Below are 21,850 nucleotides of genomic sequence, written 5' to 3'. Positions count from 1 at the left end.
GAACAATAGAGGACCAAGGATTGAGCCCTGTGGAATACCGGAATCAATATTGTGCGTGTCCGATACAAAGTCGGCTAGGCTGACAAAATAGCTTCTTCCTGATAAGTATGAGGAGAACCAGGATAAGGCCGTGCCTGAGAGAGTGATCAATTGTATCGAAAGCGGCCGTTAAGTCCAGGAGTAGTAGAACGGACACATGTTTCTTGTCGGCGGATACCCTGAGATCATTGATTACTTTTACAAGTGCCGTTTCAGTGCTGTGCCCTTTTCTGAAACCGGATTGAAATTTATTATATATATTATTGTTCGGAGTGCAAAACATACTCTCTCCCCATGCCTTCGGCCTGGTGGAGACAAAAATAGAAAAGACAGAACAGTACATAACAAAAGTGGAGGAACAGAGAGACAAAATAAGAAAAGAAAATAGAGCTATGGACAGTATAACATTTACATAATCAGGCACTGTCGAAGGGACTTAAAAACCTCTAATGAGGTGGCAGGACGAATGTGGAGGGGTAGGCTGTTCCAGAGTCTAGGGTCGGCCGCTGCAAAGGCCCGGTCACCTCTCGTCTTGTATTTGGTTTTGGGGTCGGTTAGCAGTAGCTTGTCAGCTGACCTGAGGGGTCTGGGCGGAACATAAGGGTCAATGAGTTCTGACCGGTACAGGGGGGGCCAGCCCATTCAGGGCTTTAAAAACATAAGGGTCAATGAGTTCTGACAGGTACAGGGGGGGCCAGCCCATTCAGGGCTTTAAAAACAAATAGCAAAATCTTAAAATGTATTCAGAAATGGACAGGAAGCCAGTGGAGGGAGGCTAGGACCGGAGTAATGTGGTCACGCTTCTTCTTGCCGGTGAGAAGGCGGGCGGCAGCATTCTGCACCAGCTGCAGACGCCTAAGAGCCGTTTGGTCCAATCCTGGTAGATAAATATATTGACTAAATATATTGACAATGTTGTCAACAAAATAAAAACTAAAATTACTTCTACTGGATCTCTTGTCCACTGGTCCTTTCCTAACATTTTAGTCTAGTTGTTATTTGTTGACGAAATGTCCAATGTATTTGTGTGTGTGTGTGTGTGTGTGCGCGCGCGTGCGTGCGTGCGTGCCGTGTGTGCATAGAGAGGTGGGCGGCAGTGCGGTGCGTGCAGCTCAGAAGTGGCAGTGTGTGTTTGAGGAGTGCTGGAGACGTCTGGGCTGTGGACCCACCGGACCCACCGGGCCCACCGGACCCACCGGACCCACCGGACCCACCGGACCCACCGGACCCACCGGGCCCACCGGACCCACCGGACCCACCGGACCCACCGGACCCACCGGAGACCTGAACACAGCCTGGTCCAACATTGCTGTGACCATCAGCACCGCACGCAGGGAGAGGTGCACGCACACACACACACACACACACACACACACACACACACACACACACACACACACACACACACACACACACACACACAGATAGAGTTAAGCACATTTTAAAACATTAAAGTGTAATCTGGGAATGTTATTGCTTTTGTACTTAGATCAGATGTATTTGCATGTACTTTTTGTAAAGGATTGTTTTAAGCATACTGTAGGTAGATCAAATTTGTATAGAAAGGCCTAACCAGGGACTGGGTTTGCAAATTAGCCTCGGCTATAAACCCTATATATGTACAATGCAACGGTTTCATGTTTTTACAACTTGATACATTGTTTTTTGTATTGTCCCTGTTAAATAAACATATAAATAATAAATAAAAATAGTTCACACACTATCAAGATTTTTAGGCAATGACGGGACGCGCTGTGAGCTTGTGCTGTATACCAGTGTTTCCCAACCTGTGCCGTTTGATGTGTCCAGGTGTGCCGCCTGATTTGACCGAAAATAACACTAACCCTCCCCCCGTCCCCCGAAAGCAATATTATAGCTACTGGGCTGCAGGCTTCCTATTGTTGCGTCGTTGTTGTTGTCACACGTCTAACCATTAGACGTGCGATAACGACGGAACAATAGACTCTAACGACCCTCGGCCATTGAAAGACGCTACATTTCGCGCATATGCACGTAGACAGCAGACACATAGAGTCCTACATGTCCCGACCCAAACACTGAGGAGGTAAAGTAAACGTGACGTTGTTGTGATTAAACATAATGTGCCACTAAAAATTGCTGTCCAACTGTCCATACATGACAGAGTACAGCATCTTGCAATGGGTCTGGTCCACAAGATTCGATACACCACCAAGATACCCATGTACCTGTCTAGATACTTCCTTAATGTTAACGAAGTCCACACCCACAACACCAGAGGGAGTGCAACGAACCATGTACAACCCAGATTCGGCACAAACAAGGGACTACATTCTTTTCGCTCCTATGCCACCAAAATGTGGAACGCCCTACCAACTGTCATTAAGACATGCGAATCCCTTGACTCCTTCAAAACCGCTCTCAAAGGGCACCTACGGATGGCTGCAATTCGAAACTGGCCCCCGTAAAATCTGAATCCCCCCCCACCGCCCCCCCCCTCTGTGGCTCATAGCGCGCCACCGAGTGGCGTGCTACGAGCTTGTAGGTCTGCTTTTTTTTTTTTTTTTTTTTTGAAAATAATTTGGGGACCCCCTAACATTATTTGGCGAGCCCCCGAGGGGTCGCGACCCACGGGTTGAGAACCCATGGCTTAGAGTATCTGACAGTATCTGCTGTTTTTGAAAAGCCAACATGACAAAATGACACAGATGCTTTCCCGGTTGTAACGGGCTATGCTGCGTGTGCCTGCATGCGTGCGTGTGTGTGTGTGTGTGTGTGTGCGTGTGCATGTGTGTAGGCCACATCTCGGCAGATCTCAGATCAGGGTTCTTGAGGAGTTGGAGTTCATTCCTGGACATGAAGAAGCAGTGACCACTGCAAACTACGACAACATACCCAGATACCTGGCCAAGGTACACGTCTGTTGTTTTATACCCAGATACCTGGCCAAGGTACACGTCTGTTGTTGTTTTATACCCAGATACCTGGCCAAGGTACACGTCTGTTGTTTTATACCCAGATACCTGGCCAAGGTACACGTCTGTTGTTGTTTTATACCCAGATACCTGGCCAAGGTACACGTCTGTTGTTTTATACCCAGATACCTGGCCAAGGTACACGTCTGTTGTTGTTTTATACCCAGATACCTGGCCAAGGTACACGTCTGTTGTTGTTTCATACCCAGATACCTGGCCAAGGTACACGTCTGTTGTTGTTTTATACCCAGATACCTGGCCAAGGTACACGTCTGTTGTTGTTTCATACCCAGATACCTGGCCAAGGTACACGTCTGTTGTTTTATACCCAGATACCTGGCCAAGGTACACGTTAGGGCATTAAGCAACTAGTCGACTAGTTTACTAGTCGACTAGTAAATCCACTAGTCGACCTTGCTGGTACTAGTCGACTAGTTGATAAGGAAAAAAAAAAGTTAATTTTTTTTTCTTCCCCCGATTTTGTAGGCCTCAATATCAGGTAGATTATAGTTATAGTCACCAATGTACACAGTTTTTAAATGTTTTTTTTTCCAAACATAAAAGGTGGTTTAACAACTAGTCGACTAGTAAACTAGGCAACTAGTCAACTAGTAAAAATTACTAGAAGTGAATGCCCTAGTACACGTCTGTTGTTTTATACCCAGATACCTGGCCAAGGTACACGTCTGTTGTTTTATACCCAGATACCTGGCCAAGGTACACGTCTGTTGTTTTATACCCAGATACCTGGCCAAGGTACACGTCTGTTGTTGTTTTATACCCAGATACCTGGCCAAGGTACACGTCTGTTGTTGTTTTATACCCAGATACCTGGCCAAGGTACACGTCTGTTGTTGTTTTATACCCAGATACCTGGCCAAGGTACATGTCTGTTGTTTTTTTATACCCAGATACCTGGCCAAGGTACACGTCTGTTGTTTCATACTCAGATACCTGGCCAAGGTACACGTCTGTTGTTTTATACTCAGATACCTGGCCAAGGTACACGTCTGTTGTTTTATACCCAGATACCTGGCCAAGGTACACGTCTGTTGTTGTTTTATACCCAGATACCTGGCCAAGGTACACGTCTGTTGTTTTATACCCAGATACCTGGCCAAGGTACACGTCTGTTGTTGTTTTATACCCAGATACCTGGCCAAGGTACACGTCTGTTGTTTTATACCCAGATACCTGGCCAAGGTACACGTCTGTTGTTTCATACCCAGATACCTGGCCAAGGTACACGTCTGTTGTTTTATACCCAGATACCTGGCCAAGGTACACATCTGTTGTTTCATACCCAGATACCTGGCCAAGGTACACGTCTGTTGTTTTATACCCAGATACCTGGCCAAGGTACACGTCTGTTGTTGTTTTATACCCAGATACCTGGCCAAGGTACACGTCTGTTGTTGTTTTATAGCCAGATACCTGGCCAAGGTACACGTCTGTTGTTTTATACCCAGATACCTGGCCAAGGTACACGTCTGTTGTTGTTTTATAGCCAGATACCTGGCCAAGGTACACGTCTGTTGTTGTTTTATACCCAGATACCTGGCCAAGGTACACGTCTGTTGTTTTTTTATACCCAGATACCTGGCCAAGGTACACGTCTGTTGTTGTTTTATACCCAGATACCTGGCCACGGTACACGTCTGTTGTTTTATACCCAGATACCTGGCCAAGGTACACGTCTGTTGTTTTATACCCAGATACCTGGCCAAGGTACACGTCTGTTGTTGTTTTATACCCAGATACCTGGCCAAGGTACACGTCTGTTGTTTTATACCCAGATACCTGGCCAAGGTACACGTCTGTTGTTTCATACCCAGATACCTGGCCAAGGTACACGTCTGTTGTTGTTTTATACCCAGATACCTGGCCAAGGTACACGTCTGTTGTTGTTTTATACCCAGATACCTGGCCAAGGTACACGTCTGTTGTTTTATACCCAGATACCTGGCCAAGGTACACGTCTGTTGTTTTATACCCAGATACCTGGCCAAGGTACACGTCTGTTGTTGTTTCATACCCAGATACCTGGCCAAGGTACACGTCTGTTGTTTTATACCCAGATACCTGGCCAAGGTACACGTCTGTTGTTGTTTCATACCCAGATACCTGGCCAAGGTACACGTCTGTTGTTGTTTTATACCCAGATACCTGGCCAAGGTACACGTCTGTTGTTTTATACCCAGATACCTGGCCAAGGTACACGTCTGTTGTTTTATACCCAGATACCTGGCCAAGGTACACGTCTGTTGTTTTATACCCAGATACCTGGCCACGGTACACGTCTGTTGTTGTTTTATACCCAGATACCTGGCCAAGGTACACGTCTGTTGTTTTATACCCAGATACCTGGCCACGGTACACGTCTGTTGTTGTTTTATACCCAGATACCTGGCCAAGGTACACGTCTGTTGTTGTTTTATACCCAGATACCTGGCCAAGGTACACGTCTGTTGTTGTTTTATACCCAGATACCTGGCCAAGGTACACGTCTGTTGTTGTTTTATACCCAGATACCTGGCCAAGGTACACGTCTGTTGTTGTTTTATACCCAGATACCTGGCCATGGTACACGTCTGTTGTTGTTTTATACCCAGATACCTGGCCAAGGTACACGTCTGTTGTTGTTTTTATACCCAGATACCTGGCCAAGGTACACGTCTGTTGTTGTTTTATACCCAGATACCTGGTCAAGGTACACGTCTGTTGTTTCATACCCAGATACCTGGCCAAGGTACACGTCTGTTGTTGTTTTATACCCAGATACCTGGCCAAGGTACACGTCTGTTGTTGTTTTATACCCAGATACCTGGCCAAGGTACACGTCTGTTGTTGTTTCATACCCAGATACCTGGCCAAGGTACACGTCTGTGTGGTTTTTGGCAGCAAATTTCTATTTTAGTTTTAGTCATAGTCTCTTGAATAGTTTTCACTTAGTTTTAGTCACATTTTAGTCACCTGGAATGTATTAGTGTTAGTCTAGTTTTAGTCGACTAAATGTACAGTTGATTTAGTCGACTAAAATGTGTTTTGGCGGGCCTTGATGCCGATGTAATGACTATTTTTACACTTGCTGAAAATAGCTGATCTACAAGCTCACAATGCGTCGCAGCGACACGTTGTGAGCTTGTAGATCTGCTATTTTCAGCATGCAACGAAGTGTAAAATGACGTATACTGGATCTCTTGTCCACTAGTCCCTTCCTAACATTTTAGTCTAGTTTTTATCTGTTGACGAAATTGTCAATATATTTAGTCTTAGTTTTAGTCACCATAGCTTAGTTTTCATTTAGTTTCCATGTAGTTTTTGTCGACGAAAACAATATATGTGTGCACGTTACTTTTTCAAACGCAAACGCACAAACGACTCATCTCTGTGTGTGTGTGTGTGTGTGTGTGTGTGTGTGTGTGTGTGTGTGTGTGTGTGTGTGTGTGTGTGTGTGTGTGTGTGTGTGTGTGTGTGTGTGTGCGCAGGCATGTGAGACTCCTCTCCATCCTCTCGGCTGGTTGGTGGAGACGCTGGTGACCTCATACAGGATGACCTATGTGGGCGTCGGCTCCAACCGCAGGCTCCTCCCACAGGCTGTGCAGGAATTCCAATCTTACATGACACGCCTCTTCAATGTGGTCAGGTACGCCACGCCCCTCCCAGTGATGTAACATATAGGTGTCCATTGTAATGGGACCCAGGGGGTGGTCTCTAAGGTCCCGGGACCCAGGGGGTGGTCTCTAAGGTCCCGGGACCCAGGGGACCCAGGGGGTGGTCTCTAAGGTCCCGGGACCCAGGGGGTGGTCTCTAAGGTCCCGGGACCCAGGGGACCCAGGGGGTGGTCTCTAAGGTCCCGGGACCCAGGGGGTGGTCTCTAAGGTCCCGGGACCCAGGGGACCCAGGGGGTGGTCTCTAAGGTCCCGGGACCCAGGGGGTGGTCTCTAAGGTCCCGGGACCCAGGGGGTGGTCTCTAAGGTCCCGGGACCCAGGGGACCCAGGGGGTGGTCTCTAAGGTCCCGGGACCCAGGGGGTGGTCTCTAAGGTCCCGGGACCCAGGGGACCCAGGGGGTGGTCTCTAAGGTCCCGGGACCCAGGGGACCCAGGGGGTGGTCTCTAAGGTCCCGGGACCCAGGGGACCCAGGGGACCCAGGGGGTGGTCTCTAAGGTCCCGGGACCCAGGGGACCCAGGGGGTGGTCTCTAAGGTCCCGGGACCCAGGGGACCCAGGGGGTGGTCTCTAAGGTCCCGGGACCCAGGGGACCCAGGGGGTGGTCTCTAAGGTCCCGGGACCCAGGGGACCCAGGGGGTGGTCTCTAAGGTCCCGGGACCCAGGGGGTGGTCTCTAAGGTCCCGGGACCCAGGGGGTGGTCTCTAAGGTCCCGGGACCCAGGGGACCCAGGGGGTGGTCTCTAAGGTCCCGGGACCCAGGGGGTGGTCTCTAAGGTCCCGGGACCCAGGGGGTGGTCTCTAAGGTCCCGGGACCCAGGGGACCCAGGGGGTGGTCTCTAAGGTCCCGGGACCCAGGGGACCCAGGGGGTGGTCTCTAAGGTCCCGGGACCCAGGGGGTGGTCTCTAAGGTCCCGGGACCCAGGGGGTGGTCTCTAAGGTCCCGGGACCCAGGGGACCCAGGGGGTGGTCTCTAAGGTCCCGGGACCCAAGGGGTGGTCTCTAAGGTCCCGGGACCCAGGGGGTGGTCTCTAAGGTCCCGGGACCCAGGGGACCCTAGGGGGTGGTCTTTTAGATCATGTCGAGGCCCATTATGTTTTTCTGCATTTGAGCCACAGACCATTTGATGACGTTTAGACTTGCTGACCCAAAACGACCCAGGGGGTGGTCTCTAAGGTCCCGGGACCCAGGGGGTGGTCTCTAAGGTCCCGGGACCCAGGGGACCCAGGGGGTGGTCTCTAAGGTCCCGGGACCCAGGGGGTGGTCTCTAAGGTCCCGGGACCCAGGGGACCCAGGGGGTGGTCTCTAAGGTCCCGGGACCCAGGGGGTGGTCTCTAAGGTCCCGGGACCCAGGGGACCCAGGGGGTGGTCTCTAAGGTCCCGGGACCCAGGGGACCCAGGGGGTGGTCTCTAAGGTCCCGGGACCCAGGGGGTGGTCTCTAAGGTCCCGGGACCCAGGGGGTGGTCTCTAAGGTCCCGGGACCCAGGGGGTGGTCTCTAAGGTCCCGGGACCCAGGGGACCCAGGGGGTGGTCTCTAAGGTCCCGGGACCCAAGGGGTGGTCTCTAAGGTCCCGGGACCCAGGAGACCCAGGGGGTGGTCTCTAAGGTCCCGGGACCCAGGGGACCCTAGGGGGTGGTCTTTTAGATCATGTCGAGGCCCATTATGTTTTTCTGCATTTGAGCCACAGACCATTTGATGACGTTTAGACTTGCTGACCCAAAACGAAAGAATTTTTGTTATCGTTGGATAGGATTTTGTCCACAATTCCATTCTCTAATTATGTAGACTTCTTATAAATGTCTTAAGTACCAGGTCTTATTACTTAACTTAAGACGTGGAGGCGTGATCAATGCAATTTGGCTATTCTGAGTGGCCAAACAACATTGACCACGCCTCCAGGTCTTAAGTTAAGTCATAAGACCTGGTACTTAAGACACGCATAATACTGCCCTATGTTTCTATGTCAGTCGTTCTTCGATTTAAAAAAAATAGCAGATCTACAAGCTCGTAGCGCGCCACTGGGTGGTGCGCTACGAGCTTGTAGATCTGCTTGTAGATCTGCTATTGAAAAATAGCAGATCTACAAGCTCATAGCGCACCACCGAGTGGCGCGCTATGAGCTTGTAGGTCTGCTATTTTTCAATAGCTAAAGCATAACATAATGCTAACACCAAAAGGGGTTCCCGCCCAGAATGGGTTAAAACAGTGTTTTATCATATAGGAAAACTATTGGTGGAGAGGTTTGTCTAACCCATGTTATGCTTAGCTGTGATTGGACCATAGCAGTTTGGGGTGGGGCGTTTCAGAAAGTAATAATTTAATAGACCTGTAAGCCTGGGTTAAAGACTCATGACAACAAATAACATGTTTGGGGCCGAACAAATAATTATAAATACGTAAATATATGCAAATCCACATATAACCACATTATAAAAACACTTAACACTCCTCTGAAACGTGTGTGTGTGTGTGTGTGTGTGTGTGTGTGTGTGTGTGTGTGTGTGTGTGTGTGTGTGTGTGTGTGTGTGTGTGTGTGTGTGTGTGTGTGTGTGTGTGTGTGTGTGTGTGTGTGTGTGTGTGTGTGTGTGTGTGTGTGTGTGTGTGTGTGTGTCTGTCTTCAGGTTTCTGTTTCCAGGGTTACCAGATGAGGGGTGCATAATCTCCGACGGGCCCCCCTCCCCCTCCGCAGATGTCGATGAGACCACACAGCAGGGGTCAGTCAGCTCGCACGCCACGCACACACACACGTCTTATTCACACGACTTATTTACAGTCACATGTTTTATCTCCACATCGGTTCCAAAGTCAGAGGCTTGTAAAGTTTGTACAGTAGCAACTCACTCATTGCAACAAATTGATGAATGTAATTTTGTGACTTGTGGCACAACTTTGATACTTTGATAGTGTGATAGAGAAAAATCCAATACACCCTCAATGGACTTTTTTATTTTTTTTTATTGTTTTCTTCACTGGTGTTTTCTCACATGTCTTAGGAATGGGTGGACCAAAGGAGAGTTCCCAACTTCATTTATCTTTTTTTTTAGGAATATTTAAAAAAAATAATAATATGCAAGTTGTTCACAGATGTTGCCCCCCCCCCGTGATAGCCCCCCATTTTTTTTTTTTTTTTTTTTTTTTGTGAAAAGTCATTTTAAAGAAGAGTAGCTCAAGTTGCCATGTATTGCTGTACTTCAATATATTTTGATGAGAAATATTTGTAGTACAACTCTGCTTCTTCCATGTTGTCTTGAGTAGATTTCCTGACATCTTCATTCACCAACCTGGAACAAAACAGCATACGAGTTTAAACCATTCAGGCCTGAATTTAAAAAATTTTTTTTTCTAAATCATGAAAAATTTCTGAAAGATTTGAGGCACATTTTAACGATTTTTCAAAAATAGCAGACCTACAAGCTCGTAGCGCGCCACTCGGTGGCGCGCTATGAGCTTGTAGATCTGCTATTTTTCAATAGCTAAAGCATAACATAATGCTAACACCAAAAGGGGTTCCCGCCCAAAATGGTTTAAACCCAGAAACAACGGCTGTCATTGTTTTAAGATATTGTTTTCCATTCACCAGGAACAAGCCGTGGTCAGTTTCTATTTTATTGTCTAGGAGCTCACAGCTTAAATACGGAGTTATCTATTAGCAGCATTCGTTCTGTAGATGTAAAATAAAACAGAAACGTACCACGGCTTGTTCCTGGTGAATGGAAAACAATACACAGAACATGTTAAACATGTTCCTGGTGAATAAAACAATACACAGAACATGTTACAGAGGCTATCTGCCTTGGTTATCAGGACTAGAGGTATATATATGTATATGTATATATGTATCAATCAATTGGCATGATTTAAAATGACACATTCATCGTCTGGGGGGAAATCCTATTGCATTATGAATTACATCATAATATCACAGTGCTACCTTTCATATTTGTGGCTGTGCCTTTGTTTTGGTGTAGTTAACTTGGGCGTAGGTCACATCTGGTTCTCCCACTCCTACAGACAGACAGACAGACAGACAGACAGACAGACAGACATGGGGGGGTCAGACCAACATGGAATGAATTCTGTCCTGGCCATATAAGGAGCATGTCTTGAGTGTACAGGGTTTGATGAGGTCAGATCAACATATGGAATGTCAGAACAGGTCAGCTCCATATATGGAGATATAAGGGTGGTAGCGGGGACATTCTCTTGAGTGTACAGGGTTTGATGAGGGCCCAGGTAGGGCCGGGCCTTAATCTTCGGGCCTGTTGAGAACTCTAGTTTTCGCCGGCTGCCCGGGTGCGGCTGCACTAATAACTTTGGGGGCAGACCCGTCTAGAGTTTGAATGGACAGGTATCAGTCAAAAGGGAGACATGGGGAAGGATCGACATATATGTCAGAACCTGTTCTGACATTCCATATGGGCTTAATTGCAGATCGCATTTACTACGACATCAGATGTCATGTCACGAGACCTGGGCACCATTCTTGGGGCCTTTCCCATGTATTGGAGATTTTGAGTGATACCCTGACGGGAATTGCACGTTTTCATACTAACTACGTTTTCACTACTGATAATATTAACCCATTTACCGCTACCATTATTTAATCCCTCCGTCGCGTCCTGCCAGGGTTTTATCGCGCGTGACACTTACTTTGAAGAGCCAAATATCCGTAATCGCATTTTACTATGAAACCATTCCGTGTGTGTTGACGAAGCTGGTGCTTGTTCTCTCGGTCGGTGGTGGAAAAAGTGGACCGCGAGTATCACAGCGCCTGCTACAGGCCGTTGAAAACGCTTGTCTGGGACAAAGCGACCCCTGCAATGTCGCTTCTGTGAGATAAAGCCGTCTGAAAACAGAGCCGGCAATGTAAGTGGATGCGCGCGCATTTTCGAAATGGCCGCGCCCATTGGGTCAGAAGCATAACAAAGCTAACGGACGGTAGATTTCGATACGATCGTATTAAAACATGCATTAATGAATACATCGCTGTTAAAACGGCTTTTCCGTTTGTGGCAGGCTACAAGATTCTACGTGTTAATATTCCTATGTTCCTGGCGGGCAAACGATTAATAATAATACACAACAGTAATGTACCTTGAGAGGATCCAGGCTTCACTTCAGAACACAAAGAGCTGTCAACTGGAGCAACCGCTTTCTCTGTGGAGGAAACTCTCTGTCAGGAATGCTTGTAATTATGTTTATATAAGTTTACTAATGATGCCTGTGTCTTCATAACACTGTTATGAAGACACAGGCAGCTTTTAAACTACACCTTCATCTCATTTCATTCTTTTTCATTTAACCCATTCTGGGCCGGAACCCCTTTTGGTGTTTTAAACATTGTTATAATTTAGCTATTGAAAAATAGCAGATCTACAAGCTCGTAGCGCGCCACCGAGTGGCGCGCTACGAGCTTGTAGGTCTGCTATTTTTGAAAAATCGTGAAAATGTGCCTCAAATCTTTGAATATATATTGTTACAGTGAACATTTTAACTCAATTATTTGCTTCTGGGTTGGGGTCCCTGGAACAACATATTTTCAGAAGGGGGAGACGGAGGCATATTACATATAATTTTTGGGGGTCCTTGACATGAAATATTGAGCACCACTGATATAGAAACATGAGGTATTTCAGAAAACTCTCAGGATTTTGAAGACATTTTTTTTTAAATTTTGACGTGAATGGGTTAATGTTCGTTTTTGGTTTGCTCACCCTTCTTTTTGCCAGGAGTTCTGAGTTGAACCTGTGAATACGTCACGTCACCACCGGGCTCAGCGCCGGGCTCAGCGTCAGCCTCGTCTGGACCAAAGAACACACAGTAGACATAACATACATTAAATCAGGGGTTCTGAGTTGAACCTGTGAATATGTCACGTCACCACCGGGCTCAGCGTCAGCCTCGTCTGGACCAAAGAACACACAGTAGACATAACATACATTAACCTGTGAATATGTCACGTCACCACCGGGCTCAGCACCGGGCTCAGCACCGGGCTCACCACCGGGCTCAGCGCCAGCCTCGTCTGGACCAAAGAACACACAGTAGACATAACATACATTAAATCAGGGGTTCTCAACGTTTTTGGCCGGGGACCCCCGAAAATGCTTTGGCAACGTCTCGGGACCCCCGCCCCGCCTCCTCCCGACCCCCAATATAAATTGACTGCTACAATAACCTTAATAATAGAGACAATACACCATAAATAAATACTGAAACCAGATATAATCATTAGGGAAGGTGTATGCATGTACTATGTGTACTATATGTAAACTCTTCATATTTTTTTTTTAAATTTATTTGGGGACCCCCCAAAATAATTTGGCGACCCCCCGAGGGGTCGCGACCAATAGCAGATCTACAAGCTGAGCCGAGTGCCGTGCTACGAGCTTGTAGATCTGCTATTTTTGAAAAATCTTGAAAATGTGGCACAAATCTTTGAATATATATTCTTTCAGAGCGAACGTTTTTAACTCAAATCTTTGCTTCTAGGGGAGTCCCTGAAACAACAATTTTTCAGATTTTCGACGGCGAATTACATACATTTTTGGGGGGTCCTTGACATGAAAATGTATGAGAACGAATGACATAGAAACATGGATTTTTAAAGAAAAGGATTTAGAAGACATTAGTAGAATCGTCGTCAGGTCAAAATGGGTTAACCCATTCTGGGCGGGAACCCCTTTTGGTGTTAGCATTATGTTAAGCTTTAGCTATTGAAAAATAGCAGATCTACAAGCTCGTAGCGCGCCACCGAGTGGCGCGCTACGAGCTTGTAGGTCTGCTATTTTTGAAAAATCGAAGAACGACTGACATAGAAACACAGCTTTTTCAGAAAACTGTCAGGATGTAGAAGACATTTATAGAATCTGATCTCAGGTCAAAATGGGTTAATCACTACAATTCTGTCAGATCTAGAGGTCTGTCAGATCTAGAGGTCTGTCAGATCTAGCCCAGCTGCCTCTTTGAAAACACACGTTTGATGTGAGTGCAACGCGTTGTCATGAAGTACACTAACATGATGATACTGTGACATGTTCAGTCACTTGAGAGCCTTTGGTTGCGTCCTCATAGACGTTGGCGCCACCTACTGGTGGAAGGTAAACGTTTCATTTAAGTATAGAATTGATTGATTGATTGATTGAAGAATTTATTAACAGTTTGCAGAATTACAGTACATTTCAAGCACAAACTCAATACAAAGGCTGTTAACTGTGAGTGGACGACCCAATTAAGCATTACACTTGTTTCCAATAGGGTCCACCATGTTCAAATCATCAAAACATTTAGAGACGTACAAATAGACACTTCTATAGACAGAACAGGAATTCATCATAAAGGAGGTAAAAAGGGAAAAGAAATATATACAGTGAGGGGAAAAGAAGGGGGGGGCGGGGGGGGGGATTCAGATTTTACGGGGGCCAGTTTCGAATTGCAGCCATCCGTAGGTGCCCTTTGAGAGCGGTTTTGAAGGAGTCAAGGGATTCGCATGTCTTAATGACAGTTGGTAGGGCGTTCCACATTTTGGTGGCATAGGAGCGAAAAGAATTTAGTCCCTTGTTTGTGCCGAATCTGGGTTGTACATGGTTCGTTGCACTCCCTCTGGTGTTGTGGGTGTGGACTTCGTTAACATTGAGGAAGTATCTAGACAGGTACATGGGTATCTTGGTGGTGTATCGAATCTTGTGGACCAGACCCATTGCAAGATGCTGTACTCTGTCGTCGACCCTAAGCCATTCCAGCCTGTCGAAGTGGGCAGGGGTGAGGTGGGTTCGGGGGGCTAGATCAAGTAGGAGCCTGACCAGTTTGTTTTGGGAAGTCTGGAGCCTAGTTTTAAGGGCCTTTGAGGTGCTGTGGTACCAGGAGGTGCATGCATAGTCAAAGAAACCCTGTACAAGGGCTCCTGTTAAGGTCTTCAAGGTGTTTTTGTTGACCAGTGAGGAGATCCTGAATAGTTTAACAATATGAAGCAAATTAAAATGTATTTGCTTGTGTTGCCTGGTTTTATGCTCATTCATTCATTCATTCATTCATTCTATCACTGAAGTTCCGTTATTGATCGGATGGTACTGTATGGTTGATTGATTGATTGTTAGTCAGACTAACTGACTGACTGACTGGCTTACCATGCTGAAGTGGGGTGTGTCCATCGTCTGGCCTTCCTCTGTGATTGGTCCCCTGGTCTCCTGCTGAGTTCTGATTGGTTCCCTGGGACTTGACAGATCTAAGACAAGCACTTAGCAACGTAAAGCAGGTTAAAGATCAGACAGACTATATATATATCTCTGCTGTCAGAAAATGAAAAATCTTTTTTTCCCCAAGAAATGAAGAAAACATTATGTTTTGAAAACAAACCAACAAAGCAATAGTGCCTCATCAATGTTGGTGTTGTGACTTTAGATATTATCAATTACTTGCATGAGAGGCGGGAGAGGTGGTGGAGTTAGCTGTTTTAGCAGACTGTTTTGAGGGTCCAATGGAGTTAAGAGGTTTTGTCTGGTGCAGTGTTGTTTTTGGCAGCGGATTTTGATTTTAGTTTTAGTCATAGTCTCTTGAATAGTTTTCATTTAGTTTTAGTCACATTTTAGTCACCTGGGATGTTTTACTGTTAGTCTAGTTTTAGTCGACTAAATATCATAAGATTTTAGTCTACTAGTTGATTTAGTCGACTAAAATCGTAAAGACTGTTTTTACACTTGCTGAAAATAGCAGATCTACAAGCTCACAACGTGCAGCGCTGAGACGCATTGTGGGCTTGTAGATCGGCAACTAATTGTAAAATGACTCTATACTGGATATCTTCTACTTTTTATTCGTTGACGAAATTGTCAGTATATTTAGTCTTAGTTTTAGTCACCATAGCTTAGTTTTTATTTGGTTTCCATTTAGTTTGTCAGTGGAAAAATATAGTCGACGGGCATTTTTCGTCTTAGTTTTAGTCGATGAAAACAACACTGGTCTGATGCACTTTTTACTACTTTACGACTACTACGACATAAAGGGTGTTCAATTTATGCAACAAAACAAAAACAATCTCAAATGGAGTTAGGTGGTTTCCTCCTCCCGACAGCAATGTTAGTTCACTAATTAGTTGAAATATAAACCGGGTGCCGCGCTATGAGCTTGTAGATCTGCTATTTTTCAATAGCTAAAGTATAACATAATGCTTAAACCACCAAGAATGGGTTAATAATCCACACATTCCAGGTGTTTCCTCAGAGACAGATCTAGACACCTACCTCAACCTGGCGCAACATGGATCTGGAATAAAGAGAGCAAAACATGTTAAACATGGTTTTAACACACTGTAAGTCAGTCCTCTGTGTATGATGGCACAACATATTAAACATGGTTTTAACACACTGTAAGTCAGTCCTCTGTGTATGATGGCACAACATATTAAACATGGTTTTAACACACTGTAAGTCAGTCCTCTGTGTATGATGGCACAACATATTAAACATGGTTTTAACACACTGTAAGTCAGTCCTCTGTGTATGATGGCACAACATATTTAGCAGGGATTTAATTCTTCTCCCTTCTGGCCCCAAAACTGTGGAATGCACTCCCCGTTGCAGTCAGAACTGCAGCATCACTCCCAATCTTCCGCCGTAGTCTGAAGACCCACCTTTTCAGACTCCATCATGGCCCATAGCACTTACCCTACCCCCTTAGACAGCACTTTTTAGACTTAGATAGCATTTGAAACAGACTTATAGCATGTCATGTAGACAGCACAATAATTGCATTGTATGTAGTCATAGCTATATATGTGATGTATTCCCATACTTTTGTTCTTGCCTAATGTAAGTCGCTCTGGATTAAGAGCGTCTGATAAATGCCTAAATTGTAAATTGTAAATTGTAATTCGTGTATGTATTTATATTTTAGATATAATGTGCTAAATACAGTCATCGTAGTTGTTGTTGTCACCTTTAGCTCTGCTGAATATGCACAGTATGATCAGCAGGATGGTCAGTACAAGCAGAACCATCACTGTATGTAGAAAATGATAGTTCTCTGATCCAGACACTGTCTGTCCAGTCAGGGTGTGGACAGCTGTGGACACACGGTTGTCACATGATCAAACACACGTATCTGTCAAATTGTATAATATATACAGCAGGGGTATTCAACTAGAACCCATTCTGGGCGGGAACCCCTTTTGGTGTTAGCATTATGTCATGCTTTAGCTGTTGAAAAATAGCAGATCTACAAGCTCATAGCGCGCCACCGAGTGGCGCGCTATGAGCTTGTAGATCTGCTACAAACACCAAAAGGGGTTCCCACCCAAAATGGGTTAATCTCACGATAGATATGTATCAGGATACAGAGGCCACGATACGATATATATCGATATATATCGATTAAACTGAGAAGAATATTTACTGCCTGTTACTGAACCTTCAAGCCACAAACAGAATCAAACCAAATGTTATAAACTATAGTAGTGTTGTTAGTACTCCAGTCCTTGACTCTTCTCGAGTCCACACTTCCATTGACTCTTCTCGGTCTAGCCCTTCATTTGACTTGGGCTTGACTCCGTCTCGGACCAAGGGACTCGGGGCTCTTCTCACACCGAGTCCACTCGACTCACGAGTCACTAGGATGCAATGAAATACATGTACTATACCCATTCTATGAGGAGCCCATTATCAGGTCGACTCAACACTATTTATTATAAACAGCCGGTCAGCAAATCACTGTGACAACAAGCACGTCCAGCAGATGCACACATGAATGAATACATTCATAATGAATTAAATGAGTCTTCACCTTCATGACAGTGTCCACAGCAGAGCAAGCTGCTCAGCACTGAAAGAGACGATATCAGGTTCAACACATTCAATTCACACATTTTCATTGTAACACTTTGAAAAGGTTAATATACTAGTTGAGTACACCTGGTTAGTAATAATAGTGATATAACGTTCATATACTCACAGAGTAGAAGGCTGGGCACGGAGAACAGCATCCTTAACTCTGACTGACAGCTCTGAGAAAACACAACTTCCTACTGAAGTAACTTTATGTTGAGAGAGAGAGAGAGAGAGATATTTACTTCCTATTGAAGTAACTTAATGTTGTGAGAGAGAGAGAGAGAGAGAGAGAGAGAGAGACAGAGAGAGACAGAGAGAGAGAGACAGAGAGAGAGACAGAGAGAGAGAGACAGAGAGAGAGATATTTACTTCCTATTGTACCTATTGTTAACCCATGTTGACCTGAGATCAGATTCTAAAAATGTCTTCTACATCCTGACAGTTTTCTGAAAAAGCTATGTTTCTATGTCAGTCGTTCTTCGATTTTTCAAAAATAGCAGACCTACAAGCTCGTAGCGCGCCACTATGAGCTTGTAGAACTGCTATTTTTCAATAACATAATGCTAACACCAAAAGGGGTTCCCGCCCAGAATGGGTTTTAAGCTGCAAGTGTCCTCTCAGGAGATAGAGCGGACACTTAGGTTTAGGACTCAGTATAAAGGTTCCCAGTTTGAAACAAAGGCTCTACAGCAGTGTCCAAAGTGCGGCCCGCGGGCCAAATGCGGCCCTGGGACGAATGTTATCGTTTTTTAACCTGGGCATTTCCCAGAGTAATATTCGTCAGTGTTCCTTGTATTATTATTTTTTTAGCCTCGCTCGTCTGGTTACATTTGGTAATGTGACATATGGCTGGGAAAAAAAGGAACGCAATAAAACAACGACCTCTGCATCCACGGGATGCACTACTGTACTACTGTACTACTGTACTACTGTACTGTTTTTATTATAGTTTATTTTGCTAGCTTTCTTTTTTCTTCTTCTGTTTTCTACATGAATAATATAACCACATTATAACCATATAAAATGAAATAGGAGTAAAATGCTGAAATTTGTAAAAATGGCAAAATATGACTCCTAACGTCATTGAAGTGGGACTCATAAAATGTCCCTGGGACTCATTTCTAAATGACCATCCCTGCATCCTGGGACTCATTACATTGAAAACATATCACTGTCCAGATAGTTAAATATAATCCTTTAACCCATTCTGGGCGGGAACCCCTTTTGGTGTTTTAACTAAGCATTATGTAATACTTTAGCTATTGAAAAATAGCAGATCTACCACTCGGTGGCTCATAGCGCGCTACAGCGTCAAAGTGTGCAAGAACGTTTCCCCCTCTGACAGCAACGCTATGAAACCTACTGTGTTTAGAGACAGTGAGAACGTTTCCCCCCCGACAGCAACGCTATGAAACCTACTGTGTTTAGAGACAGTGAGGGAAGTAGGTCATTGGCAGGTTGTGATGTCATGTGGTCTGGAGGCAGGATGTCAGCTTTAGTGTTGGGTCTGGAGGCAGGATGTCACTTTGAGCAGCTTTAGTGTTGTGGTTTGGTGTTTCTCTACATGCTGGCCTGACAACAAGACATGCACAGAATGAAGCTACAACGTCTGAACGAAGCCAAACGGAAATATGTTTGTTTTATCTTTATGTACATAAGATGTAACAATAAAGAAACGACCTTGAACATTGAATAAAAGAGCAAGAAGTAGAGGCTATATTAGACGGGCCTTATTAGACTATATTAGACGGGCCTTATTAGACTATATTAGACGGGCCTTATTAGACTATATTAGACGGGCCTTATTAGACTATATTAGACGGGCCTTATTAGACTATATTAGACGGGCCTTATTAGACCATAGTGCTTCTCAAAGGGATGTGAAACCATGTAAATACTTTTAAAGAGAAAACCATGGTAATGTTGTAGTTTTGGTGGATTTGAAAGATAGTTTGTACATTTTACACAATGTGTGTTACTAGTAGTGTTTGTAGTGGTGCGGTAAAGCAGCAGTATTTGTGTTGAAGTAGTTCAGTAGCCGACAGGAATATGCATGGACTATAATATTAACTTTATGTAAATAACAGTAAAATGATGGAAACTGTACAGACAACATCAGAAAAGCAGTTAACCCATTTTGGGGCGGGAACCCCTTTTGGTGTTAGCATTATGTTATGCTTTAGCTATTGAAAAATAGCAGATCTACAAGCTGGCGCGCCACGAGCTTGTAGGTCTGCTATTCTTCAGAAAACTGTCAGGATGTAGAAGACATTTTTAGAATCTGATCTCAGGCCTAAAGCTGAAGCCAACAACGGGTTGTCAGTAGAAATGTGCAGTAACAGAAGTGTACCAGAGGGAGTGCAACGGACCATGTACAACCCAGATTCGGCACAAACAAGGGACTAAATTATTTTCCCTCCTATGCCACCAAAATGTGAAACGCCCTACCAACAGTCATTAAGACATGTGAATCCCTTGACCGCTCTCAAAGGGCACCTACGGACGGCTGCAATTCGAAACTGGCCCCCGTAAAATCTGAATCCCCCCCCTCCGCCCACCCTTTTTTCCCCTCACTGTATATGTTTCTTTTCCCATTTTACCTCCTTTAGGATGAATTCCTGTTCTGTTCTGTTCTTTGACTATATAGAAGTGTCTATTTGTACGTCTCTAAATGTTTTGATGAATTGAACATCCACTCACAGTTAACAGTCTTTGTATTGAGTTTGTGCTTGAAATGTACTGTAATTCTGCAAACTGTTAATAAATATCTAAATCAATCAATCAATCAATTGCAGTGTGGTTTGGAACTTTTGACATAATATAAGTGTGAATTTAAAAACATGAAGTTTGGTTAAAGGTCGACTTCAGCCATTTTCAACCAATCTTAATATAATTGGTCCTGTAATAATAATAATAATACAATATGTATGTACATTCACTTTCTACCACTGGTTAAATGTAAGAAAACAAAGCCAGAGGTTCATATTCAAATCAACCCTCTCTCTCTCATTATATTAACAGGTGTGAGGTGGTCAGTAGTTCCAGTCTTCTCCACCAGGTGGTGCTGTCGCGTCTCTACTCTACTCTGTTCACTCTGTACTGCCTGGAGGAGGAGAGAGGAGAGGCTGCCTATTGGCGCACAGTCATGTCACTCAACAAGCAGCCCGACCAATCACTGTTCAACTTCCTGCAAGTGCACGAGTGAGTGGAAGATGCCCACGCACGCACACACACACACACACACGCACACACACACATATTTTTTATCTCATTTCCCAATTAATTGTTTTGGGCAGTTGAAAACCTAATTCAATGAAATCGTCATTTAGAAGCTTGATAGATATTTTCTTACTTAACCCATTTTGGGCGGGAACCCTTTTTGGTGTTAGCATTATGTTATGCTTTAGCTATTGAAAAATACGTGAAATGTGCCTCAAATCTTTATATTCTTTCAGAGTTTCAGTTTTTAACTCAAATCTTTGCTTCTGGGGGGGGTCCCTTTAACAACATATTTTGAGATGGGGGTCGGAGGCCGATTACATATAATTTGTGGGGTCCTTGATGTAAAAATGTTTGAGAACATGAGGTTTTTCAGAAAACTGTCCGGATTTAGAAGACATTTGTAGAATCGTCCTCAGGTCTAAACACGAAGCCCACCGTTCCCGTAGATCACGCAAATAAGCTTTAGTCTGGCCCCCCACCGATCGTTTAAGTTACGTGATAAGGGTCTTTATATTATTTAATCCATGTTTTGATCGGATCGAGTCGATAGCCGAGTGCCGTTAGCATCCCACTGACATAGAAACATAGCTTTTTCAGAAAACTGTCAGGATGTAGAAGACGTTTTTAGAATCTGATCTCAGGTCAAAATGGGTTAAGTCGCGCAATCGGCGCAATGAATGTCGTTAAATGTCTGCTCAAAACAAGGTTTTTCAACGGCCGAGAGCAGGCGCTGTGATACTCGCGGTTAGGTTTTTTTCTGCACCCAGCGAGAGAACAACAACCGGTCAAGACACCACACACACCATTATGTCATCGTAACATCCGGTTACGGATATTTGGCTCTTCAAAATAAGAGTTGAAAAGGGAAAAACAAATATAAATACATATATTAATCCCGACGGCCGGCAGGGATTGTGTTGTCATTTTTTGTTTTGTTTTTTGACGGCGGTTGTGTTTGTTTCGTGTGACAGGAAGTTCTGGCCAGTGTCCGAGAACAAACAGGTGAGATCATTGACATTATATAGTAGATTACATTGAGATTATATTATATCAATTAGATGAAATTACAAGGGATTAGATTGTTTAGATTTAGATTACACCCATTCATCCCTCAGTCATGATCTAGCACATGCACCAGTCACATT

General features: G+C 44.7%; 1 protein-coding gene across 1 annotated transcript in view; it reads left to right on the top strand.

Annotated features, from left to right (window-relative positions):
- LOC306931501 (alsin-like) overlaps positions 1–21,850 on the top strand; it is a gene marked incomplete at its 3' end in the record, with an annotated part of 37,131 nt that overhangs the window by 15,020 nt on the left and 261 nt on the right. The window contains exons 9-14 of the mRNA XM_079512902.1: positions 1,122–1,379; positions 2,816–2,930; positions 6,482–6,639; positions 9,285–9,377; positions 20,505–20,684; positions 21,677–21,707. Coding sequence (XP_079369028.1) covers positions 1,122–1,379; positions 2,816–2,930; positions 6,482–6,639; positions 9,285–9,377; positions 20,505–20,684; positions 21,677–21,707 — 835 coding nt within the window. The remainder of the gene's footprint in view (positions 1–1,121; positions 1,380–2,815; positions 2,931–6,481; positions 6,640–9,284; positions 9,378–20,504; positions 20,685–21,676; positions 21,708–21,850) is intronic.

Source organism: Electrona antarctica (assembly GCF_951216825.1).
Source record: "Electrona antarctica genome assembly, chromosome: 10".
NCBI lineage: Eukaryota > Metazoa > Chordata > Actinopteri > Myctophiformes > Myctophidae > Electrona > Electrona antarctica.
The sequence above is the reverse complement of the archived record's forward strand: the minus strand, read 5'-3'. Positions and strand labels throughout refer to the sequence as shown.